This window comes from Pinus tabuliformis, chromosome 1_2 (assembly GCF_031772625.1).
Source record: "Pinus tabuliformis cultivar Carrire ecotype Pingquan chromosome 1_2, CPIR1, whole genome shotgun sequence".
NCBI classification, from domain to species: domain Eukaryota; kingdom Viridiplantae; phylum Streptophyta; class Pinopsida; order Pinales; family Pinaceae; genus Pinus; species Pinus tabuliformis.
Window position 1 is genome coordinate 55,530,901 of NC_142298.1, and position 27,257 is coordinate 55,558,157.

Here is a 27,257-nt window from a genome sequence, read left to right on the forward strand (position 1 = left end):
AGGCTATAATTTTTATTATTCCAAACCATAGTCCATCCTTCACCATCTATTTGGAAGGTATTGGTAGTTGGAAGGGTCTATGTCGGCCAAGAAATAAAGTGTCACACCGAGACATTAACATATAGTCATAATTATGGTGATCTATATTTTGGCTTAAAAAAATGTGATGGATAGATTCATGTAGTAGATTGACTACATATGAACCATATTCCTCACTCGAATGAGCATCGATTCCTTAAAGTCTCTAACATGTTTACCTTAATGAAAATACCCTGTTGAGGTCTAAGCCTTGAAGAACCTTGTTTATTCATGGCAGATAAAGCTCTCTAAGGGGGCACATACGTGTTGTAGCATTGATCATAATTGCTTTGGAAGGCAATGAACTTAATCCAATAAGTAAGAAAACTATATAGTCTTATCGATTGAGAAGTCATCAAACCACACATATAACACAATTAATGTATTCTTGCATACCTAGGTGCCTTTCCTCAGGATCTTCATGACATGGGCCATGCCATTAAACTAGAACATAAAAAACCCTTGGTTAAGATGCAGGTGTGAATGTAGTGCAACCTTGCAATTCAAAATTCTCTGATTCACCCTCAAATCATTGCCTTAGGAGATACTCTCTTGGCAAAGTGCCTGAAGATGGAGCTCACATACAATTCTTTGCATAAACTGTCTATTTGGAATTTGAAAATTTTAATATAATGAGGAGATTCACTACCTCACAATGCAGCATGGGAACAAATTTTAGGGGGGTCTTTGGTGCCATCTTTGCTCTCTAGATCAATTGTAGTCTCCACCAGAGTAAGAAAGTTTTCGGGCAATTGAGAACCCATCATGAACAATCCATCGTGAAGCCGATACCATATGACCAAAAGGAAATTGGTAGACAAGTTAAACAAGTTGAATTTAATGAGGTAACACTAAGTAACAACTAATTTTTTTATGAAAACAAAATATCACATTCCTTCCTCTTTGAGTTAATATTATGTTTTACTGAAAATAAAAGGATACATAGAGTATAAGAGCACTCACAAAAATAATGTTGGGATGTAAGGGTTTTATGAGTTAATCGTCTTTCATACGTAAGTTGGCACCTATCCCATCGACCTAAAAATTTATATGACTATTAAATTCTTTAGGATCTTTCTGAGCTTGTTTCATGTTGATAACTAGAGTAAAGAGAAAACACACCTTCGTAGATCTTTCACAAGTTTTTGGTTCTTTTCGTACTTAGGTAAACTTTTAAGGGAAACCTCTACTCACTCTCTTGTATTTCACATGTAAGCCCATCAATGTTGGTTATGATACTCAACTCGGAAGACACCAAGTAAAGCACATAATAGAAACAATTAGCATGAAGATTGATCATTGCATTGCATGAAGCTCAAAACACTCAATCATTTGAGCTAACTTAGCTAACTCAAGGTAAAATCTTTGATTTTACAACATTTTTAAAAGTAATTTACATAACATTCTGTGATATAATTTAGCAAATCACTGGAAAAAAAACTAAAAAAAACATTTAAATAAATTTAATATCTTAAATAAATTTATATTTAAAATTATATTGTGAATAAAAAATAAATAACATTATATAAATCTATCTTAACGTTAAATTTATTATATATTTAAAAATCAAATTCCTTGAAAAAATACTAATCTTTTTAATTGTTTTATTTTATAAATTTAATATTACACTAAATTTTTTTTTTAATAAATTTAAAATTTAATTATCATTTTTATTTTAGAAATGTAATAATACACCAAAGATTTTGGTAAATTTTATATTTTATTTATTTAGTTTTTCCATTAAAGAGGAGAAGTATAATTTTCTTTTTTCTCAAAAAAAAAAAAAAAGAAAAGAAAAAACCTCAAAAAAAAAAAAAAAAAGAAGAAAAAACCTCAAACTCAAAGTTGCTGGTTAATTTAAAAAAAAGAAAAAACAGATTTATTTTTAAGAATTTATAAATTAAACGACTTTTTTCACTACATAATTTCAAGTAAATAAGATTTGATTTTTATTATTGTTTAAAATACATTTTTAAATATATAAACAAATTCATTATTCACAAAATCGTTTAAGACATCTAAATTTTACAAATTAAGCCATTTAAATTTAATTTTAAAATATTGATCCAAATTCTGAATTACTATTTTTGAAATTGTAATGGTGGTTCTTTTGTTAATTAATTATCCTTTCCAATGTATAAATTAGGTAAACTATTCAATTAAGATATGCAAATTCCTGTTGATTTCAATGAATATTAAAATACACAAAACAAATAGAAAAATTACGCTACGCGTTTGAAAAACGAAAGGCCTTATTTGAAGCCGACCACTTTTATTTCGGTATCAGTATCCTGCATGGCCATCTTTTGCTTGTAATTACTGAGATAAAAATACATTGCCTCCACGACACGAAAGAATCGAAGAAACAAATTCTTCGTGGCTACAAACGATAGCGTTTGCTTTTGGTGTTGAGTTTCAAGGCATCATGCCTCACTGTGTCGACCAAAAGCCGAGCTTGAACACGATTGCCAATGGGGATGAACCCAAGAAAAGAGAAGAGTCGGCCATTGACACGTTATGGGGATGGAACCAGGCGCGTGTCTGGGCAGTTGGATGTTGGTACCGAGGCTCCCTGACAAAAAGGATGATGCCCTCTTCCTGCCCTGGTGGTAGAGGACGTGTAATCATATAAACCTAACCTCATTCCGCGATCCCTGGGGACTCGGAACTATTCTTTGTTATATATATCGATCGGATCTCATTTGTTTGAAGCTCAGTTGTTTAATTTTAGGATGACTGTCTGGCCATTGTTTGCTTGTGAATACCAAGAAAAAAAAATTCATTGCCTCCCTGACACGAAAGAATCGAAGCAACAATTCTCTCGTGGCTGCAAAAATTAGCATTTGCTTTATGTGTTGGGTTCAAAAAATCATGTATCAATGTGTCAACCAAAGCTCCTTGAAGATTTGGTGAACACGATCTTCAATGGGGTTGAACTCAAGAAAAGAGAAGAGTCGGCCATTGCCACGTTGGAGGACGGAATTAGGCGCGTGTCTGGGCAAATGGACTTTAGTGGCGACGCTCAATGACAAAAAGCCTGATGCCCCCTGCCTGCTCTGGTGGTAGAGGAGGAGGTAATCATGAATCTACAGGTGCAGGTGTTGGAGGCGAGGGGGTTGCCGAGCAGGGCTTCAGAGGTCTATGTGAAGGTGAAAGTGGGGAGCAGCAAGGGCAGGACGGCCCTTGTCTCTTCCTCTCCCTCGCCCTCCTGGTACCAGGACTTTTTCTTCAAGGTCGATGACTTGAATTCGCATGTTGTGGTTACAGTTCACGGACATCATGAATTTTTGGGGCAGGTCAGGGTGCCGATCACTCTCGTTGTCAATGCTGACAAGAAGATCCTGCCCCCTCGCTGGTACCAGTTGCAAAAACGTACCCAAAAGTCCAAAATGACAGTTTCAGGTTCTTACTTCGACCCCTACATCCAATCCCCAAAAATTCTGTATCAATCCGAAAAGTTCCATATTAAACCCGTGTTTAGATGAGTCCAATCTAAATTCAATTCACAATTACATGGGTACACACTGGGCTGTAGAATATACGTCGGTTCTCTGTGTGTAATTAGTTTCCATGAGTTATGCGTGATGCTGATGATTCATCCAATCTTTAAATTTCCATGGCCTTACCTTTAGAAATATGGATGGTCTGCAGTAAATGTTTATTGGGTACTGCAGTATATCTGTAATTTGGATAAAATATTGGTCAAATGACATGGAAGGAGGTAATCAATGATATGGGTATACATGGGATGTGTATGAACTTATGTTTTTTGGGCACTGTGGCATTTCTGTAGTTTTGAGAAATATATCAATGATGTGACATGGGATGTGTATGAACTTATGGTTATTGGGTATTGCAATAATTCTGTAAATTGGATAAATATATTACTCAAATGACATGGATCAATGATGTGGTTAGACGTGGGATGTGTATGAACTTATGTTAATTAGATACTGCAATATTTCTGTAAATTTGATAAATATATCAATGATGTGGGTAGATATGGGATGTGTATGAACTCATGCTAATTGTGGACTGCAATATTTCTGTAATTTGGAATGTGTATGAACTCATGCTTATTGTGGACTGCAATATTTCTGTAATTTGGATAACATGGAACAAGGCAATCAATGATGCGGGCAGACAAGGGATGTGCATGAACTTACTGGATCCTTGCTTCAAGTGCCGTTGCAATTAGAATGCTACAATCATTATGTCCACAAAATCCTTCGTCGTATATAAGGAGAGCCCTTGTGCGGGGAAGGATTTTGTGCAGGGTGAAGTGTTTCATCTCTCCAGTTGGTTCCCCTCCCACTTCCCCTCCGTCATCAAGCGGATTTAAAATATCTAACATTCTGTTATCATGCGGATTTAACACATCTCTTAAGCTAATTTAACCGAGTTGGTTGAAGTGGACGGTAATATGATACTGGTCTCTCAGTGCAATCATCTGGGATATATATATGAATCTTCGCTGATAATTTTGCACTACTGAGACTACTGAAAAGTTTCCATGAATATTGTTTTCCAGGCTCAGTATTCCCTTCCCCACGATGACCTTCCAAAATTTTTATAATGCTTGATGCTTGCTTCTAGATTTTTCCTCTGGCTTTCAGGGTCTTTGATGTTGAATGAATCTTCGCTGATAATTTTGCCAAACCTATGTTTTTCTTCCTGGCGTATTTCACGTAAAGAAAACAATTTTCGTGCTCATTTTATTGTGACACATTCTATAATCCTCTCATATATAAGTTCCAGAAGACAAACTGTCTTACAACCAGTCATGGTGAGTAGATGTGTTTGCCACTGAGACTACTGAAAAATCTCCATGAATATTGTTTTGCAGGCTCAGTATCCCCTTCCTCACGATGACTTTCCAAAATTTTTATAATGCTTGATGCTTGCTTCTAGATTTTTCCTCTGGCTTTCAGGGTCTTTGATTTGTATATGCTAGGTTCTGTTTAGAGTTTAATATCTAAGCAGCAGCAGTATTGGGTAATTGCATTGTTATGCCAATAACAGACACTGTTCTATTATTCTGGCAATTGATAGGTTGTTGAACATGGCCATCAAACTACCAGATAACACAGAGAAACAAAATACTCGAGAGTCTAAACTGATTATGTAACACAAGTTGAAACTTGCAGCAAAGGGTTTGGGACACTTATATTATTTGGCGATTGGAGAAGTACCTGAAGGATTTGGCACATTCAAACTGTAACTGAAGTGGAACCCAATAAAACTGGAATAGATGGATCAACCATAGATTAATTAGATGAGGGAACTTTGCAACGAGACAATGACGATTTTGCAACGCAGGCCTTGGATTTGAAAGTCGATTCTTTGGATATTAAGGAACTATGAGAAAATGGTGGTCCGTGGATGTAAACACAAATTGAGAAAAGATTATTATTAGCTGTTGAAGACCAAAGGACAATTGGTTTGAGTCAAATAAGAAAGTCTTATCTCGTCAGGCCACAAAGGCCCGTAGATGATCCTGTCACAAGCGTAGGAGCAAGCTCTCTGTCGCAATAGAAAAGTCTTCAGAGATTCTGTTGAACACAGTTGCCAGACCTGACTCGGTACTTAATCCAAATGGCTAAGGGTCAAAGCTGATCTGTGACCTGGGAAAGACCCAGGGGTCAACCCAGCAAAGACTCAGTAAAAAGGAAAGCGTAAACATACGGACCATATAAAAGACTTGGCATGTAAATGATGAAAGAATTCTAAAAACCAGATCTGAAAAAGAGCTGATCCAACTCAGAAAATGAGGTTAGGAATTTTGCAAAATATGATGCCCTAGCAGTGAAAACTCAGTTCCAAAAATCAGCTCTGAAATATTTGCCCAAGATTACCTTGTTGGTGAAAATGAGCTCAGAAGTTCTGTGCTAGTAGTGAAAAAATAGGTCTGAAAATACATTCAGAAATTTGTGCCCTAGCCATTGAAAATCTGGGTTAAATCTAGGGAAAATATGTGCCCTAGCCATTGAAAATCTGGGTGGAGTCTAGTGAAAATCTGTGCCCTAGCTCCCCTCAAATCTGCTCAGAAAATAAGCACAAGATCTGTTCTCTTGTTGTTGCAGTGAAATTTTTTACCTTACAGTGGTGAAAAATGACAGGTATGTTGTTGTTTGTTATGTAAAAATTAGTTAGATTAGGTTATTATTTAATTTTCAGTTTATGAAAGGGCACGATCATAAGATCATGCCCTTCCCCAAAGGGTGTCCATGGCGGTATATAAGCCAGGCACCCGCAGTTGTAATAACCATCATCTGTAATTCATCTTTTTAATAAAATATTTATAAATCTATTTTTGCGTATCAGAAGATTTTTGTTTCATCTGGTATCGGAGCGAGTTCGGTCTTGCAGCAAATTACTACACCAAAACGTCTGCTGCATACTGTCATTCCGCTTTGCTGTTATCAACCCATAATCTCAGTCCATTTCCGCTTCGGTTGTTCCAAACCCCATCCCAATCCGCATACGCTGCCTTTGTTTTCGCTGTCGTGCCCGCTGCTTGGCTTCGAGTGTGCTTGCCGCACTGCGGCCCTGTCTGGCCGTTCCGTCCGCTGTCCATCCGACGTCCGGCTGCTATTTCCGTCCGCTGACCTCCAAGCCACCCGCATCTCCCTACCACTGCTGTCACACGCTGTTCGACCGTCCCCACCATCCGCTGTCCGCTGTGTTATCTGCCACGCCTGCCGCCAACCATCGTGGCCGTGGACTTTGGTCGTATCTATCCGCCATTTCACATAAGTTTTAAACGTGTTATTAATTTTTATTGTTATATATAGTTATAACATATATAACTATATTATATTAAATAAGTTATATATTATATATACAATATATAATTTATTTATGTATATATACATATATTATATAGTTAAAAAAAAACAACAACAAACAAACGAACAAACAAACCTTATGTCATATAATTAAATTAATTAATTTAATTTAATTATTAAAAAAAAAAAAAATGGCAGATAAATACACGCCCCCGCAAACCCGCTCGATGTCGACAATGACAATGGCGGATTTTCAGAAAAAATTATTGGATTCGGAGCGTAAGATAAATAACAACCACGACAAGGTCAGTAAAAGATTAAATGAATTCCAGATCAAGCTTGGGGAGCAAGCTGATGAAATCAAAAGTCTTCACGATACGACAAATCGAATAGAAACAAAGATGGAAAATCAAAATGTCCAAACAGAAGTACATATCATAGATGCTGTAACAATGCTGAAACTTCTGTGTAAAAAGATGAATTGTACACCCGAACAACTACTAAAAGAAAATGAAGAGAATCAAGAACACATCTCATCAGATTCAACAAAGTCCACTGACTCTCATGAAAAAGTTGAATCCCCAAGGAAATCAGCAACACCCCACCGAGAAGTGAGTAACACAGCTTTTACAAGTAAGCAACTCTGGGATAACTTTACCAGTCAACACCCTTTTTTCGCTCAACCATTAGCAACATACCAGTGAAGGGCAAAAGTCGAGATGCCTAAATTCGATGGAAATGAAAAAAACAATGTTGCATGGATAAATAAGGCAGAAGAATACTTTGAGATATATGACATCAATGACGATGACGAAAAGCTCAGGCATGCATCCATGAAAATGGAGGGAGAAGCATATAACTGGTATATGTGGTGGAAAAAGACAACACACGTCATTAGCTGGAGGAAATTTAAAGATGCATTCTTTAAAAGATTCCAAGGTGTAAAAGAAGAAGAGTTCTTTTCAAAACTCATCAAATTACGACAAAAAGGAAGTATGGACGAATACACTCAAGAATGGGAGACCTTAGTAACACGAGTACCTGGGTTATCAGAATCTCGTCTAATTCAGTCATACATCTCGAGACTCAAAACCCATTTACAAGTAGAACTTGAGATGCATGACATTTCATCAATAGAAGTAGCAAGACGAAAAGAAAAAACAGCTGAAAAGAAATTCGAACAAATATTTTGGTCAAAATCCGAAAAAACATATTCAAGACGAAGAACACCTCAGTATGCAGATGCAAAAAATACAAGATATGTTCCACCACATCGTCGTGAAGATGAAAAATCTAATGTGGAAGCGCAAAGGATAAAGGAGGGTAAATGCAAGCGCTGTGGTGAGAAGTGGGACCCCAAACATAGGTGTGCTAAAGGAAAAGAACCAAAGAACCTATATAATTGTGAAGCAACGAATGATTCAAACAGTAAAGATTCTGATATTGAAGAAACAGAGGATGCCCCAGAATTCTCACTAGAATTAGATGACGAAAGTATTCCGCAAGTGTCATTATCAGCTATGACAGGTATATCACAACCTCAGACGTTAAAGTTAAAAGGACACATAAAGAAGAACAACGTGGTGGTTCTCATTGACTCTGGTAGCACACACAATTTTTTGGATGCAACTGTGGCAAAGAGACTCAATATTTTTTCATTTCCCTTACCAAACATGAAGGTAATGGTAGCAGACGGTAAGAAGATTGAAAAGGTGGGGAAATGCCATAAGGTTAAATTGCAGATTCAAGACTTCAGTTTAGAGTCTTCGTTTTTCACAGTACCGGGAGGAGTAGATGTAGTCTTAGGTGTCCAGTGGTTACGAACTTTAGGTACTTATGCCGCTAACCACCAAGTAAAATTTATAAAATTTAAATGGGGAGGTCAAAAGTACAAATTACACGGATTCCAAGCACCAAAAAATCAAATTGTAATATCATCTCAGATGATGAAGATGATTTGAAAGGGAGCACCCGCTTATGTAGTACAATGTCATCAGTTAGAAATGTTATCTGCAAATATGACCAATGAAGAGTCACCAGAGATACAAGATCTAATTAGGAAACAGCAAAGTTAGGGAGTTTTCGGGGAAACAGGGGGAAGTCATAGTCATAAAAATTATAAAACTAAAATTATTAAAAATGTGATATATACAAATAAAAAAATAAAATCCTAAAAATATGTCAATAACCAAATAGAAAGAAACATTCAAGACAGTAGCGCAGAGACTAGGTGATAAGCTCTGATGGTGGCATCCATGGTGGTTCAGGGGCTCAACAGCCCTGGGCCTGACGGTATGGGTATCCCTCACGGCTCACCTGACTCCTAACCTGTTTACCCACTTCAACTTTCTGTGACATTCAACCTCTCACCTCGCGGTTACCTGGTTCCCTCCGTCCACATGATCGTCCCGTTTTCCTCGCGACAACAGTGATTTCCACCGATCGTTTACTGTCAGTTCTATGGAGCTAGACGAGGTAGACTATGAGGAGGACCCTCATCCCTAGGAGGTCATTTGGTCACACCATCGCTCCATGTCGGGTTCTGGTCCTTTTGCTGCAACCCTACGACCTCTGTTAGCTGCACCCTCCGTCCAGGCTTGCCTAGGTTCATCAGCGCCTCATCTGCCGCCCTCGGTTAACATCGACGATGCCCTTGGTCTGGACTGTCCCCCTCTGTCCCCGGCTACCCTAAATCTACTTGGAACCTTCCTCCAGCCCTTGCCCACTTTCGATGCACCGTTACCCCAGCTTCCCCACATATCTGCTCCGCAATGCACCCCGTCCACCTCTCGCATCCACCCATCTGGGCCTTCCTCCCTCAATAACCCTGCTCTCTCCAATGCAACCCTAAACCCTGGTGGCCCAAACCCTAACACCCCCATTCGCTCTGGCTGCTTCAGCTCCCCGATACCTAACCCTAAATCCACCCCTTCCACTCCCCAGACTGTAAATCAAGGCTGTCGAGGACTCCTCAAGGATTATTCGACTGCACGGCACACGGACAAGCTCAAGAAAGGCAGGTGCCTCAAATCAGTGGATAAGGACATTAACCTAGCTCTGGGCGAAGACATTTCAATGGGTGAAGTTGCAGAGACTGCAAAGAAGGTATTGGTTGGCCGTGTTCATGGCAGGAATTACTCAGTTGAGCGACTTCGTCTATGGACCACTGAGATATGGGGTTCCTTGCTCAAAGAACTACCCATCATCCGGGTGCTGGCTCGAGGGTGGTTTGCCCTGCGCTTCCACAGGGAGGAGTATATGGACTGGATATTATCCCGGTTTTGGCACATAGAATTCACACTGGTCCTGCTAAAGAGATGGGATCCACTCTTCGACCCTAAGAGGGAACAACTGGGAGCTGGGTCGATTTGGGTCCGCTTGTCGGGCCTTCCGATGCAATTCTGGACCCCTGTGGTATTCAAGCGCATTGGAGACGCTCTGGGAACATACCTGGAACACGATCAATCCTTTGAGAAGACTAGAATCATGATAATGGCTCGTATCCTGGTACATTTGGACACAAGGGAGGGGCTGGAGGAAAAGATAACCCTCGACTACGAAGGTGTTCCATTTAGATGCAAAAGATGCCATAAGGTCGGCCACCTCTACAAGGATTGTCCTCTACTCACTCCTACTACTCCGGCAGCTACAAGGGGAACGAAGCATCGCCAGTCAGAAGACCCGATTGTGGACGAGCAACCCACAGGTCTGGATCATTCAAAGGTTGCGGATGGAGTCACTGCTCAGCCATCCAGTGCTCCCCAGATTCCACCTATATCCCCTCCACTGACTCGATCCCGGTCTGTTGCGGAGGCTGCTCCTACATCGGGTACTGCTTCTAATCCCTTACCCTCTGCTCTGTATTTTAATAATTTTAATGTCACTCTGGCTCAATCTGCATCTATCTCTAGCATGGTTACCCCCATCAATTGTGCTCTTGAACCCCCCTCCCCTATTTTCTCCACCACCCCGCTGACTGTCCATGGACAGGATCATCTACATCATCCCCCTCACTCCCCTTCAGCCTCGGGCTCGCACTCCTACAACCTCCGTTCCCGTCAACTAATGAACCCTAACCTGCTGGGTCTGGGCATCCCTCCCCCCTCCATTGAGCTCAAACCCTCCCGAGGCAGACCTTCAAAGATGTCCAAAGCCATCAAATTTGCGGGGGCAAATGTGGCCCAGGGGCACTAGAACACCATTGAAAGGGCACTTAGAGCACCTGACACCCTCGACTTTGTTCCCTGATGAAGTGGCTATCATTCAACTGTAGGGGTTTGGCCAGCCCCTCAAAAAAATTGGCCCTCAAGCGACTTTTGAACAGTGTACCCTGTGACATGATACTACTTCAGGAAACCCTAGGTCCATCTGAGCAGATTGTTAGGACCCTTCAAGCCATCCTGCCCGGCTAGCACCTCCAAGCTCTAGATGCGGCAGGGAGATCTGGGGGACTAGCCATTGGGATAAACCCTCTATCCATCAAGGTGATTTCATCATGGGGAGGTCAGGGGTTCCTGGGTATGGACATTTTCTCGGCAGAATTGGGCAAACAACTTTGTATTATAAATATCTATGCCCCTAATCAAAACAGACTGGCCTTCTGGCAACAATTTCTGGAAAATCCTATGATCAGTCATACTACTATTCTAGGGGGTGACCTAAATTTCTCCATCAGACATGAGGAATCCTGGGGACACCATTCATAGCTAGACCCCCTCTCAGACCAGCTGAGCACCCTCTTGGAACAATATGGCCTCATTGATGTCCCTATGAACAAGAAGATGCCAACATGGCATAACAGACGGACTGGAGAAGTAGCTCTAGGGCGAAGACTAGACAGATACCTCATTCATGAAGACCTCCTTCAATCCCTCACCATCTATAGACAATGGGTGGGTTCTGGGGGAATATCGGATCACTCCCCCATATATCTGGAAGTGGCGGGCTCATTTAGAAAACCAAGGGCACCTTACAAATTTAACTCCACCTGGATAAAGGACCTTGACTATATCAGGATGGTCTTGGAGTTCTGGCAAGCTCAACCCCCACTTATGGAGCAGAGGAAGGCTGAAGGATTCTGTAGCAACCTGAATCAGCTTAAGAGATTATCCATTGGGTGGGCAAAAAGGAAAAAAGCTAGGGATGAGCACACTCTGGCTGACATTGAATCTCAGTTGGCCTCCTTAACGGATGAATGTGGAAGAGGTTTCTTATCCATAGAAGCTAAGCTACATCTTGTAGAACTGGAAGCACAGAGATCAAAGATACTGCTTGACCGGGAAGAATCATGGAGACTCAGAAGCAGGGCTATCTGGCTACAAGTGGGGGATGGTAACACAAATTTCTTTCATAAATATGCAAATGGAAGGAAAGCTAGCAATACCATCTGGCAGATGCCCTCAGATCAGGAACAAATTGCTAACACACACCCACAGCTTGCTCGATTGGGTATCACACATTTCAAGCAGCTATTCAAAGCCCCTCCTGGAACAACACTTGCTGAAATCATCCACATTGCTGGTCATTTCCCTGGATTTGTGGAACCTGATGGGATGGAGGACCTCATCAAACCAGTCTCCATGGGGGAATTAGAGAGCACTCTCAAGTGGTTCAAGAAGGACAAAAGTCCGGGACTGGATGGCTGGTCTGTGGAATTCTTCCTTGCTTTTTTCGATATCATTGGACACGACCTACTCGAGGTGGTTGAAGAAAGTCGGATCCTTGGCCGTATTTATGCTCCTATCAACTCCACCTATATTGCCCTCATACCCAAATCAGACTCCCCGCTCTCCTTCAATGACTTCCACCCTATATCCCTCTACAACTGTCTCTATAAAATTATTGCGAAGATTATTGCAAATCACATCAAGCCAATCCTATCTGAACACATCTCACAGGAGCAGTTTTCCTTTCTACAAAATAGACAAATCCATGAGGCCATAGGCTCAACACAAGAGGCCCTCCACTCCATCAAGCTGAAGAATCTGAAAGGGGTGTCGCTTAAAATTGATCTCTCAAAGGCATTTGACAAGGTCAGTTGGTTATATTTAAGGATGATACTCACCCATCTGGGGTTCCCACTAGTATTTATCAGATGGATTATGGGGTGCATTACTTCAGTTTCCTTTGCAATCTTAATTAATGGATCTGCTTCCCAAACCTTTCGGGCGGAGAGGGGAATCAGACAGGGATGCCCTTTATCCCCTTTGCTTTTCCTCTTGGTTATGGAAGGATTGAGCAGATTGATTGCGACGGAGAAGAGAGCAGGGAGGTTCAGGGGCCTCAAGATCACAGAACAATGTCTAATAACACATCTGCTCTTCGTTGATGACATCCTCATATTCCTAGATGGGGGAATTCAGGACATCATTACACTCGTTGAGTTACTGAAGCTATTCAGTGTTGCCACAGGGATGGAAATTAATGGGGACAAATCTACAATATCATTCTCTAACTGCACTCAACAAGAAACACAACTAGCACTACAAAATTTCCCCTATCAAATCTTGGCACTGAAGGATGGATTGAAGTACTTGGTCTTCAGGATTAATGCAGATGGATATAAAATTGCAGACTGGACTTGGTTGATTGCAAAGGTGGAAAAAAGATTAAACAATTGGAGCCATCGACTACTCTCCAGAGTAGGTAGACTAGTGCTCATAAAAGCAGTGTTGGAAGCGACCCCAGTTTTTTGGATGTCCCTGGCTTATTCAGTGAGTCTGCTGTCGTTTTCTATGGAAGGGTCATAAAGAAGGAAAACCCTATGCATGGGTCAATTGGAGCAGGATTACAACTCCTAAAAAATGGGGAGGATGGGGCTTAAAACATCTCCCTACCTTCGCTCAGGCACTGGAAGCAAAACTTGGCTGGCTACTCCTGAAGCACAAGAGCCTTTGGTCGGAGGTGGTCACCTACAAATACATATGGCCAAGCTCTGCCCTGGATTGGCTAAGACTACCCTCATGGAATAGGAAAGGTATATCTGTGATCTGGAGGGCTGTAATAAACACCCTTCCCATCATAAGGAGGGGCCTCATATGGAGGATTGGAAATGGTGAGTCTGTTCGGATTGGGATCGATCCATGGATAGGCAGTGGAAATTCCTACCAACTCCCACTGGATCTGATTACTCTGCTCAACCACAATGGAGTGCATTTCATTACACGTCTCGGGGACCTCCACAACACAACCATTTTTTAGCAAGCATGGCTAACAGGGGAGGCATGGGACATTCCAGACTAATGGCAATGGCAGTGGAGGAAATACTTGCAGGCACTAATAGAATCCCATGTGCGCCTAAGGGACGATGAGGATGACCTGATTTGGGGTTTTGCAAAGAAAGGGAATTACTCCCCTAAGGAGGGGTATGATATCATACATGCTGACCACAAACCGGATGGACTAGAGAGTTGGTGGAGTAATATATGGAAGTTAAAAGCCCCTCCGTGCACAAAACTACTGATGTGGAACATCATCATGGACAAAACACCATCTGGATCAAATCTCAGGAAATGGGCATATCAAGGACCGACTTGGTGTGTCTTATGCCATGCATAGGAGGAATAGAACCAACACTTATTCCTCTCATGTACCATATCTCAACAGACCTGGACACAAGTCCTACATTCACTGAAAATCCCTTATACCTGGAGCAGTGACGATATTCCTACTGCTTGGAATAGGTGGTGGGAATCAACAATAGTGTTGAGAGCTCGGAACCTGCCGCTATTGGTCTGCTGGTACATATGGATGTGCTGGAACAACATTATATTTAGGGGGAAAAATATAGTCTGGCCATTGATCACTCCTAAAATCTGTATGAGTTACTTGGAAATCCTGACAGAGGAACAAGTAATCAGGACTCGGAACATCACTTCGGAAATCATAAACAAAGAAAACCCCCGGGCCTACTTTGACGGTGCAGCACAAGAACAGGGTTGTGGTGGAGGCATAATCCTACATTTGACTGAATCACATTCCTTTCACATCTGCATGGGGTTGGGAGGGTGCACAAATAATTTTGCGAAGTTGCTCACACTCCAACACCTCTTATACTTTGCATTACACAAACATTGCAGACATTTACAAATATATGGAGACTCCAAGATAGTTATAAACTGGTTCAACAACTTAACAACATGCCATGCATATACACTCAGAACTATTTTGGATGATATTATATTTCTCAAAACACATTTTGATCATGTCTCATGCACTCATATTTACAGGGAGCGTAATGAAGATGCGGACAAGCTATTGAAAGAAGCAACGCATCATCCTCGAGGAGAATGGATGATTACAGAGCACTCACCTGAGCGGACCTATCGCTTTTTCCACAGACCATATATGGATCAGGAACTACAGAGGGCAGACATGCCCTAATTTTATCAGTTTTTTTTTTTTTCTTTTTGTCAAACAGAACAACAATCACCAATGGTGAAATTTTGAAACATGTAATTAATATGTATATGATCAGTTGCTATCAGTATACCCATCACAGGGTCATTTTGTAGTAATTTACAGTTTTTTACAAACACTTCATAGTTGACCACGGTCATGGTACTCGCATATTCCTATGGCATTTACAACATGTAATTTTCACAAAATAATGGAAATTACTATATTTTCTCCCTGGGAAAAAAACTAAATAGAAAATTTTAATAATTATGAAATATACATCTAAAGATTAAATATGATCATCATTACTTATTAGACTATTATCATTTATGAATTATCATTTGACATTTCTACATTGTAAATCTAAAAGTAAATTACTAAATTGAATCCTTCATTTGACATTATGCAATGCTCCTTCTAAATTCATCATTTGGCATGTGCAAGGTACATCTAAATTAAATTAATAAATTCATGATTTGACAATTGAAATTATGCATTGCGCATCAAATTTTCAAAAACGATAAAAAATAAATTCATCATATGACAATGACATTGACATTATGTTGAAGTCTAAAATAGCCATAGAATACTAAACTAAAATTAAACATAGAAAGTACCGAGCAGTGAAATACTAGTAAATTTCTCAAAAGGTGCTAAATAATATTAATAAATACTAAGTCTTAAGTTTTTATATACACAAAGTTTTTTTTTTTTTTTTTTTTTTTTTTAATTTATTTATTTATTTTTTTTAATTTTTGTTATTGGTTTTATTCTATTTTTTAAATTTTAATATAATATAATTTATTTATTTATTTTTAATTTATTTTAAAGTTTTAATATAGTTTCATTTTTCATTTTATTTTTATTTTTTTTATGTTTCATAAAAATTATTAGACAAAAAAATGGGGGGACGCATATTGTCCCCCTTGCGTCCCTCCAACGTCCCCTCGACGTCCCTCTTGCGTCCCCCTGCCCACCTACAAAGGAGTTGCGTTTCGTCGCCAGAAAAACGTCCCCCCCCCCGGAGTTTCCCCGAGTTTCCCCAAAAAGGGGATGTGGGGGAAACGTTTTCCCAGGAGTTTCCCTGTCCCCGGGGCATGGGGGAGCGCCGGGGTGCGTCCCCCACCCTAGGGGACGTGTCCCCGTGGAACACTGTCTCTAGATGGAATTTCCAGAAACGATTTCTGGGTCTTGGTGAACTCGTGTTTTAGCCTCTCCGCAAAGTCTCGAGACTAGAACACCATACTGCTACAAAAACTAACAGTTTGTTCTTTATAGTGATAATGGATATGTCTAGTTGTGTAGGGCCATGTAATAGGGAGCCAAGGGCATGTATGGCTTTTGTCATAGGAATACCAATGTGGAACATCAAGTGGTGTTGACCAAACCATGTTATCCCTTGGCCACATGGGAGGCTTCAACCTTCATTCTCTCTCTCAAGGTTACCAATGTAAAGAATAATCACCAGTTTATTTAAAGTTTGAGTAGGTTGCATTGAATGCCAACCAATTTGACAATTTGTTTCCATATAAATATATATGTAAACGAGGTTGTGGTTGTAGGGTGTAATATCCCTAAGGAAAATTAACAGTAAATATGCATAGAAAACATAGACAAAAACACCATAAAACAGTGACAAGCAATCATATCACAAATTGACACCAAAACTGCGCTGCTGAGCTCTTTTTATTAATGAAAATGGGTGTACAATAAGGTGCTGGAATGAGTGCACTTGGGCTTGCTCAAGGCAAGCTAACAAAGCCCCAAATGACAAATAAACACCCTTCCTCGGATGTGCTGCTATGTTGCTCAAGCTCTGCACTGAAGATGCCCAAAAATACGTTGCTGGCTGAATGGATCTGTTGCTAGAGCCCTCTCCGGTGCTCAGAAAATTCCAGGAAATTAACCTCGACCTCTCCACTAATAAGTGATAACCCACAAAAACCCACGAAGGAATTGGTCAAATGTTGACCTCGGGATTTCGGCCCAAATTTCCCCTAGCTCCTCTAGTTGTTGCCTGGATTGGGACCCTTATTTGACCCTTCAAATCTTCCAAATTATTTCTGAGGTCCTTGTCAAAAACCCAGAAAAACCCAGAAAGGTTTTGTCCTAGTTTTGACGCTCCAAAATTGACCCCAAATGCTTGGCCCTCCTCCACAAGCAAAAGATGTAACCTGTAGCAAATGTTGCATTTGCTGTTCTGCCAAAATGCTGGAAAAGACCCCACAACACTTCCCTAGACTCCACCTCAAGTTTTAGGTCCAAACTCCCTTCACTCCTCAACTCCCAAGTGTCTCCTCCAAGCACTGCACAGTCCTTGCACTGCTACTAGTGTCTCCTCCACACAAACTCACACTCCCACTGCTGGAACAATCAGAAAAGATGGAACTCGCTCTTTGGGTTGGCACTCAAAGTCCACCGAAGCAAGGGTTGAGATCTCCGCTCGAAGAGACTCGTGTGCTAAACAACATTTGTAGACTTTGCTTCTACTCAAGCGTGCTATGTCAAAGACAAGTTTTTGAATAGATGAATGAATGACCAAAATGAGTGCCTCTTGCTCTTTTATCAAAGAGCCTCCAAGGTGCCCATGTGGGCCCAACTTGACTTTCCCCCACCAACTTCGCTCCAATGAGAGTGTGTCGCCCATGTGGGCCTCAATTTTCTATGAGTGGCCCCCCACGTACGACTAGTGGCTTGATTTTCTCCTCCATCCTCTAATGTTTGGGTTCACATTTGATCAAAAATACATGTGGGGCCTCTAAACCCACACTTCCTAAGTGCTGATGTGAATTAATTCAAAACTGGCCAAAAATTGATATTTCCCTTAATAATGTCGCTAAGTGGGAATTGTTGATTTCTGGTAGCATTAGATGTACTCTAAGTCTCAAAATTTGCAAGGAGGCTTAGACACATGCATTCTCCAATACCTAGAAATCGTTTTGGGAAATTATGCCTAGAGACAATAATATTAAAATAATTAATTATTTTTAATAGGACCCTAAGTCTAAACTTAGGAAATCAAAATAATTAATGGGTATTAATCTAAACTGTGGGTGAAACTTCTAGAAGAAGGCGGAGATCAAGTCAATATGATCCTAGCCATTGATTAGAATCTAATCTGGGTCGTTGATTGATCAGCGAGAGGATTATAAGAAGAGGCTTGATGGGCACTTGGAGAACACACAGAGAGAGTTCAAAAGATTGAATTTCTGAAGCAAAGCAGATGTCGGTGAGAAATTCGAAGTGAGCTTTTGCAGTGAGGGGCAGGGATAGTTCTGGTTGGAGATTTCTCCTGATTCGGGAATACTCAGCAGAGGAGGCAGAGATCTAGGTTGACGCAGAGCTACGCAGGGCCATGCAGAGGTAACGCAGAAGCCTTGAGGGAGTCTGAAATTTGCTCGAGGGTTCGATTTTTGTAGTTGGAAGCCGGGGTGTGAGACCGGGAGAGCAGAAGTCTGAATCTCAGAGGCAAATCGATTAGCTGGGAAGAGTGATGCAGGTCCTAGACAGTGTGACGCTGGGCTGACGCACCGCACAGAGGCAACGCAGAGGCAGCCAGGGGCTGTTCATTTAAGGGCTGGATCAGCGAGGACTTCCAGTGATAGTGTGAGGTAATCTCACAAATCTCTCTGTCAGTGATATTCTCTGTAGCTAGATTGCCAGGAAGGCATCTAGAAGTTGTATTTAGAAATTACCACTGCATAATAATAAAACCCTAAGAGCTGCTGCACCAGTTTTCCCGAGTTGGGTTTTTCGGGGGACGTTTTTCCAAAAATAATTGTGTAGATGTGTGTATGATTATTTCTCTCCTATGCTATATTTAGTTTCCGCATTTTTATTTTGGTGTAGGCTGTAGTGTATGTATTTCAGTGTTTTCCATAGAAAACTGCAAATAACTTTTTCAATTAATTTAACAAGTAGGTGAAATATAATCAGTTTGCTGCAAGAGGAGCCGGGTAACTGATTTTTCACATGGTATCAGAGCGCAGATCGTGAGAAGAAGAGTTCACAAGCAGAAAGGAAGAGGGAGTTTGAAATTTCTGTGGAGGCAACAATTAGAAACCCCAGGAGGCAACACAGTTCGAAGGCCTGAAGGGCGAAGGCGATTTCTCTGAGTGGGTTGATAGAGAAATTCGATTTCCAGTTCGAAACTTTCAAAGGCAGAACCAACAACGTATTTTCTTGTAGAGCAGATCTTCAGCTGGGATGCAAATATTTTGTAGTAGTTTCTGGGAAAATAGTGTTAGTGGGAGAGGAGGAGACACATTGGGGGAGTTTCTTCCTCAGAGAATTCCTAGCCAAGGAATTCGAATTCTCATTGGCTGAGAAGCAGAAGGGGCAGAAGATCCACTGACTCCAGTAGGGAGTGTGTAGGCTAGCCCAATAGCAGTGCAGAGGAGAGAGGAGGCTATTCGACTTTTTCATTTGGCAGAGATGGCAGCTAGTGGATTGAGAGATTAGGACATGTTGGATGGGGCATCCAACTATGTGATCTAGAAGGCAAGGATGTCATGCCTTTTGGATGAGCATTTTCTCAAAGTCTACATCGATAGCGTGGTAGCTGAGTCCGCAGATCTAGATATGCTCAAGAAGTACAAGGGAGAAATGGCGAAGACAAAAAGAATGATCCTCGATAGAGTGAAGGATCATATAGTTTGTCACATTGCTGGCAAAAACACTACCAAGGAGATGTGGGATGCATTGTCGACATTGTATCAAGGATCTTCCCAGTAGCGGAAGATGTACTTGGAGCAGAAGGGGAGGTCTATGCAGATGTAGAAGGGGGAACGCATTGATTCGTTCCTTGCAAAGCTTCAGGAGACCCAAGATGAATTGGCAGCTGTGGGGTCAACACCTCAAGGTTTCGAGATGGTAAGATTGGCCCTCAATTTAGTATTTGAGGAGTGGCAAGTCTTTGTCCAGAGCATCCTGGGCAGGGCGACTTTGCCAAATTGGGATGAGATGTGGGCAACTCTTAAGCAAGAGGAGCTGAGGAGGGACTTGGTCAAGTGTAAACTTGACAAAAGCAGCAGCAGTGGGTCGAAGCCCAAGGAGGAAGAAGAGAATGTAGCCCTCGCATCCAATGGGCAACAGGAGCAACAAAAGAAGAAGAAATATGTTTCGAAGATCAAGTGCTTCAGGTGTGGTGAACTAGGTCACTACGCAACATAGTGCCCTCTCAGGAGAAGGACAAAGATGAGAAGCATGATCTGAAAGTTGCAGTCACGAAGATCGAGGAGGATGAGTTTTCCATGACAACCGAGATACCTCCAGGAGGGAGGTGGGATGATTTAGAGTTGTAGTTCGAAAGAGCTACATATGGGCAGGATCCTTGAGGAGCCCACCTCTCAGATCATTTCCTTGCTACGGGAGCCCAGATCAGTAGTAGCAGGATGGAATAGTGTTAGTTGGTGCAAAGGAGTGTTAGAGTGACAGTTGTAGAGGCTAGTAGTGCCAGAGGTTGAGCAACACAAAGCAGAGTTGGCAACAGTGCAGAGGTTAGCAGCAACGCAGATGGCATAGAGCAGAGCTAGCAGAGGCTTCAGAGGGTCAATGTAGAGACTAGCAACAATCAAACTCCAACAACGAGATACATCATACTGGACACCAGTTCAGTTATTTGGAATGCTTTTCCGTTGCTGATGCAGTAGCAACAACAGTTGTAGAAGATTATAGTGCAGACGCAGTTGGCAGTGGCAGTGGCAGCAGCAACACGGATGCATAATTAAGAGGGAGTTGTAGTACGGATGCAGTGTTGATAGTGGCAGGGTCAACAACAGTACAGATGCAACATTTGCGCAATAGTTGGTGGACAGGATGTCAGGCATCAACAACGTAGGAGATGTTATAGAACAGAGTGATGCTTTAGCATGTTGCATTGTTAGAGCACATTTCTCGCTAATAGGGAGTGTTGATTTTTGGTAGCATCGGATGTGCTCTAAGTCTCAAAATTTGTAGGAAGGCTTAGACACATGCATTCTCCAATACCCATAAATCGTTTTGGTAAATTCCACCCGGAGACAGTTTTATTAAAATAATTAATTATTTTTAATGGGACCCTAAGTCTAAACTTTGGAAATTAAAATAATTAATGGGTATTAATCTGAACTGTGGGTGAAACTTCTAGAAGAAGGTAGAGATCAAGTCAATATGATCCTAGCCATTGATTAGAATCTGATCTGGGTCGTTGACTGATTAATGAGAGGATTATAAGAAGTGGCTTGATGGGCACTTGGAGAACACATGGAGAGAGAAGATCGAATTTCTGAAGCAGAGCAACTGTTGGTTAGAAATTTGAAGTGAGATTTTGTAGTGAGGGGCAGGGATAGTTCCAGTTGGAGATTTCTCTTGATCTTGGAATACTTAGCAGAGGAGGCAGATAGAGATACGAGAGAGGCAGCGCAGAGCTAGAGAGGCTGACGCAGAGGCAGTGCAAAAGCCTTTAGGGAGTCTGAAATGTTGGAACACAGTAATTCCAACCACCCACATTAATGTAGTTGCTAGACTGTTCTAGAGAATTCAGCGGGTAGTTTCTAGAATTCATTGACAAATAGGCAAGCTTCCTAAAGAAGCCACCGTCCCATCAAACTCCAGAAATTTCTCTGTCATGTATAAATACCTGTTTAATCATCGAATGAAGGCAAGTTTCTGAGTTCTGTGTTTCAATACATGCTCTCTGATTTGGTATCAGAGCTCAGGTGAGTTGTGAAGAAGGCCTAGTAGTGTCTGCGTGAGGCCGGATTTGAGTTAGAGGAGTGTTGTGTATCCAGATGAGCAGCTGCTGTTGAAGAGTCTTGTGTTTAAGTGTAGTCCTGGAGACCTTAGTTGCAGAGACATTGTGAAGTTTGAGGCTGAGTTGTGTGGAGAGCTTGTTGTGAAGAGAGTGTGAGCGCTATTGGAGTCTGCGGTTAGTTCTCCAGGAAGCCGAAGACGTGAGTGGCAGTGGCGAGGTCCCGTGCTTGTGCAAATCGTGTGAAGCCGAGCAATTTGTATAAGCCTGGGTTGTGCGGGCTCAGTGGTGTCAAGAGTCGGAGTCTGCGTGGAAGAGTGATAGAGCGAAGAGCATTTACGAGACTTGTGAGGAGCGTTGATATCCTTTCGTCTAGTTGTGGAAACGTGCTACCAACCCTTTTGAGCCACACATGTGGAGGAGGCGCAGTGTTGTTGGAACGTGAAGCTGTGGGTGCATTCTACAACTGACTGAGGTCTGGTTTATGGTTTATTAGAGGCGTAGTGAGCCTTGTGTTGGGTCGCGTTCGACTGAGTGCCCACTGAGCTGAAGCTTGTGGATGAAGGCACCGATATGTTGCATCCCCTGTGGAAGTATAGTCAGAGTTCCTGAAGTGTCTGGGATATTGGTAAGGTTGTTTTGTGCGTTTTGTTTGCTGGCTGTTGGGAAATCCATTCTGTTTTGTGCTTGCAGTCGAGTGTTTTGTTTGCTCACTGCTGGGAAATCTATGGTGCGGTAAGGGTAGAGCAATGACCAGATAGGCGATGCGCACCAGGAGAAGAGGTGTGTGCTCTGGAGAAGGATTGATGGTGTTCGAGCCACTTTGAGGAGGTCGAGATGGTTGTGAAGGTAAAATCGTTCAAGCGCTGTTTGTTTTTTTGTTTTCCCTATTGCAGGGATCTACTTTGGTGTGACTGCAGGCAGCCGAGGTCTGAAGTGGACGCTAAAGAGTGTGAGTGCTGCCTAAGATATTGGAACTGTTGTTGCCACTCAATTCAAATCCAAAGTTGTATGGAAAAACTGTTTTCATATCAAGCTCCTGATGTTTTGTTAAGTGTACATTTTAAAATGCGGTGTGGATCTTTATGTTTTGTTATAATAGCAACGTATTTATCTTGCACATGACGGTGGGGAAAGCAAACTGTCTGCAGATTACGCAGCAAAGTATGTTGATTAGGTTGTTAGTCACAAGAGTTTTCTTTTAATTGAATTGCCGCAGAACGCTTTTAGAGTGGAGGCTGGTAATTATCTTTAATGGAAGTTCCTGAAATTGAATGGAATGCTAAACTCATGGTAGTAACTGTTTGGTTAAGTTTAGCTGGAATATATTTAAAACATATTTTCTCTATGTGAGTGTGTGTTGAATGTATGAAATCCAAAGTTGTGGGTTACGAATCTGTTTGCCTCCAGTTCTGGTTTGGTTCCTATGTAAGTGGTGCGGTCTATTCACAAGAGATCTTGGTCGGAGGAGATAGTGACCTGAGCTGCGAGTAATATTGTTGCTTGCCAAAGTTGGTGTGATTGAGTGCTAAGTAGGCGATGTTATGTTGTCAGTCAAAAGGGCTAGCCTGGGGCATTGGATTGTGAAGTGCGGTTAATCCTGGAGATTTTGTTATTTATGTCGAGTGGTGTGAAAAGCCTTTGAAAAGTTAGTCCTCTGTTTTTGAGTTTGCTGTGTATTTGGAGAGCTTGCTGTGCAATAGAGTGCTGCAGGTAGGGCCGATTTTCCAAGTTGAATGGTGCAAGTGGGTCTTGTTCAAGGTGAATCTTTGCTTGGTTCATGTCAATATTTATGTATGCTTAGTTTGTGAAGTGTCACTGAGTGTGGAAGGCAAATTTAATGCACTATTCAATCCACAGAGAGTGCTGTTAGTGAGCACTATGTGTGGAGAGCCCTTTAGAAGGTCACTGGTCTGATTGGAGGGAGTACAATGAGTGGGATAATATTGGATGCTGATCTTTTTGATGATGTTTTGGAAAGCCTATTTGGAAGTATTGTTGATAATATATTTTATTCCGGTAGTATTTTTGAGTCACAAGAACTATTAGATCAACACAATGATGACCATAAATATCTAGAGGTGGAGTCCATTCCACAGGAGAGCAAAACTTGTTTGTCCTTAAACTCAATTGCTAGTAATGTGATTGGCTCTGTTTCTAAGATTTTGAAAATGGGTGTACAATAAGGTGCTGGAATGAGTGCACTTGGGCTTGCTCAAGGCAATCTAACAAAGCCCAAAATGACAAATAAACACCCTTCCTCGGATCTGCTGCTATGCTGCTCAAGCTCTGCGCTGAAGATGCCTAGAAATACATTGTTGGCTGAATGGATCTGTTGCTAGAGCCCTCTCCGGTGGTCAGAAAATTCCGAGAAGTTAACCTCGACCTCTCCACTAATAAGTAATAACCCACAAAAATCCACGAAGGAATTGGCCAAATGTTGACCTCGGAATTTCAGCCCAAATTTCCCCTAGCTCCTCTAGCTGCCTGCTTGGATTGGGACCCCTGTTTGACCCTTCAAATCTTCCAAATTATTTTTGAGGTCCTTATAAAAAACTCAGAAAACCCAGAAAGGGTTTGTCCTAGTTTTGAAGCTCCAAAATTAACCCCAAATGCTTGGCCCTCCTCCACAAGCAAAAGATGTAACCTGTAGCAAATGTTGCGTTTGCTACTCCTCCAAAATGCTGGAAAAGCCCTCACAACACTTCCCTGGACTCCACCTCAAGTTTAGGGCCCAAACTCCCTTCACTCCTAAACTCCCAAGTGTGTCTCCTCCAAGCACTTTCCAGTGCCTGTGTTGCTACTAGTGTCTCCTCTACACAAATTCACACTCCCACCACTGGAACAATTGGAAAGGATGAAACTCCCTCTTTGGGCTGACACTCGAAGTCCACCAAAGCAAGGGTTGAGATCTTCGCTTGGAGACACTCGTGTGCTAAACAACACTTGCAGACTTGGCTTCTACTCAAGCGTGCTATGTCAAAGACAAGTTTTTGAATAGATGAATGAATGACCAAAATGAGTGCCTCTTGCTCTATTTATCAAAGAGCCTCCAAGATGCCCATGTGGGCCCAACTCGACTTTCCCCCACCAACTTTGCTCCAATGAGAGTGTGTTTCCCATGTGGGCTGCAATTTTCTATGAGTGGCCCCCACGTACCACTAGTGGCTCGATTTTCTCCTCCATCCTCTAATGTTTGGGCTCACATTTGATCAAAAATACATGTGGGGCCTCTAAACCCACACTTCCTAAGTGCTAATGTGAATTAATTCAAAACTGGCCAAAAATTGATATTTCTTTCCCTTAACAATGTCGCTAAGTGGGAATATCACACAGCGTGACAGGGTGATAGGGAGATTGGCTTGTAACAGGATTAGGTTTTGGGAATCCATGGTTCATTTAAATTCTTGACCTTTTATCAAGAATCCATTGAAACTTCTAATTACAGTTTGCAATAAAGTAGGAGTGAAGAGTTCAACATTGATTTTACAGCTAGTTTTCGTTCGAAGAAATAGGGCATCTTCTTTGAAGAAATTGTGTTTTTCTCTGCTAAATGTGTTCAAGAAAAGTTCAAGCCTCCTTTTGAAGTGCTAATAAATAAATCTCAAAGAGTTTAGTACTTTTTCTGTAATCCTTTGAGCAGATTTGCTTACAATTAGAAGGGTGAAAATTTAATAGAGTAAAATCCAGGAAAATTTTGTTTGAATGGTAGATGGGGATAGTTAGGATAGCAAAAAGTGGAGAATTTTGTTTTTGTATGCCTGCACTGATGCTTACATATTTGCAAGTATTATTCCTAGTGTCATTACTGATTATTAGGGTTTTGAATGGCAGGAAAAATACATTTGGCGTTATCGCTCTATAGGAGCTATTCAAACGATGCTGAACATGATTCAATTACCACTTCAGCAGCCAACGATAGACATGAACCTTTATCCATTTCTTCAACATCAGACACAGAGATTGTTGCCAGTACACCAGACCTTCCACTATTTTCTCGAATAAGCTCATCTGAATCCTTATCATCAGTAGATAATGATACAATCTCTGGTACAAAAAAAATATCAGGTGAAAAAAAGAAATTCAGTTGTCGAAGTTTTGTCAATCATTTGTCATCATTACTCTCTAAAAGGTCTAGGAATGGTGCAAGATCTAGTGGGAGCTCACCAACTAGATCAGATGTGGATTCAAGTTCCTCTGAAATCAGTAACAATCCTGATGACAATGAAGATCTTGTCTCCTTTTTTGAAGATGATCCCAAAAATGACCCTAAAGAAGAGGAAATGATTGCTTCTTTGACAGGCGGAATTCTTATTGATCAGTCTTATGCCGTGAGCATGGGAAGATTGAATGGCATCCTTTTTAAGCCAGGGTCACAGTTTGTACAGGATCTTGCCCTTGCACAGAATACGCAAGAGCTTTCTGAGGGCCCATGGAGGAAATTGGATGATGGGCTTCCGTACAGAATCGTGACATACTTTAATGCTCCTTCAAAGATGGTTGGTCGTGTGAAAGCTACAGAAGAACAGAGGTATCTGAGAGCTGACAAAGGAGGCTTTGTGGTGATGTTGACAGTTAGCACACCTGATGTTCCATTTGGGACCAATTTTCAAACTGAAATACAGTATTGTATAACACCAGGGCCAAATCTACCTCCAGGAGAGAAGACATCACATCTCCGCGTCTCCTGGAGAATGAACTTCTTGAGAAGTACAATGATGAAATCCATTATAGAAAAAGGTGGCCGAGACGGATTAAAGGATAATTTTAAACTATATCAGGTTGTCCTAGCCAAGTATGCAAGGTGCATTGATGATCCAATGACAAATCATGAAAAGGGACAGGAGCCTCAAAGCGATTGGCAGCTAGCAAAAGAATATTTTATCAATCTCCGAGTTCTTGCAAGTATACTATCACTAGGGGTATTACTTTTACATATATATTTTCCTTGGCCAAAAAATGGCAGTGTCTTAGAAATTTTCTACTTAGACTTGCCAGACTCCCTCGGAGAATTCATCACCTCAGCCTTCATTGCATTGTACCTGGAAAATGTTGCCAAGAATATCTGGATGTTCCTACGAGCCAGAGTTTGCAGAGGTATTTTCCATGGATACAGTCCATTTTATATTGGGGATTTCAAGCGTAGTGTTGTCAAATATTGGCTGTGGTTGAGTACAAAATTAAGTAATGCATGATTTGTAGTCAATTTAACTGGCTTTCTGCTATTCAAATTGTCTGCTCTGGTTGCTTGCTTGTTTTTCTGT

The 27,257-nt window shown here is 41.3% G+C and overlaps 1 protein-coding gene across 4 annotated transcripts in view; it reads left to right on the forward strand.

The window, feature by feature from the left end:
• The first annotated feature begins 2,442 nt into the window (after nucleotides 1–2,442).
• LOC149204404 (C2 and GRAM domain-containing protein At1g03370-like) overlaps nucleotides 2,443–27,257 on the forward strand; it is a 477,851-nt gene continuing 453,036 nt past the window's right edge. For 2 of the 4 annotated variants that reach the window (XM_089394703.1, XM_089394705.1), the window contains exons 1-2: nucleotides 2,443–3,480; nucleotides 25,828–27,090. In XM_089394703.1, coding sequence (XP_089250829.1) covers nucleotides 3,159–3,480; nucleotides 25,828–27,090 — 1,585 coding nt within the window. In that variant the 5' untranslated portion in view covers nucleotides 2,443–3,158. The remainder of the gene's footprint in view (nucleotides 3,481–25,827; nucleotides 27,091–27,257) is intronic. The other 2 variants (XM_089394702.1, XM_089394704.1) reach the window with 1 other exon arrangement.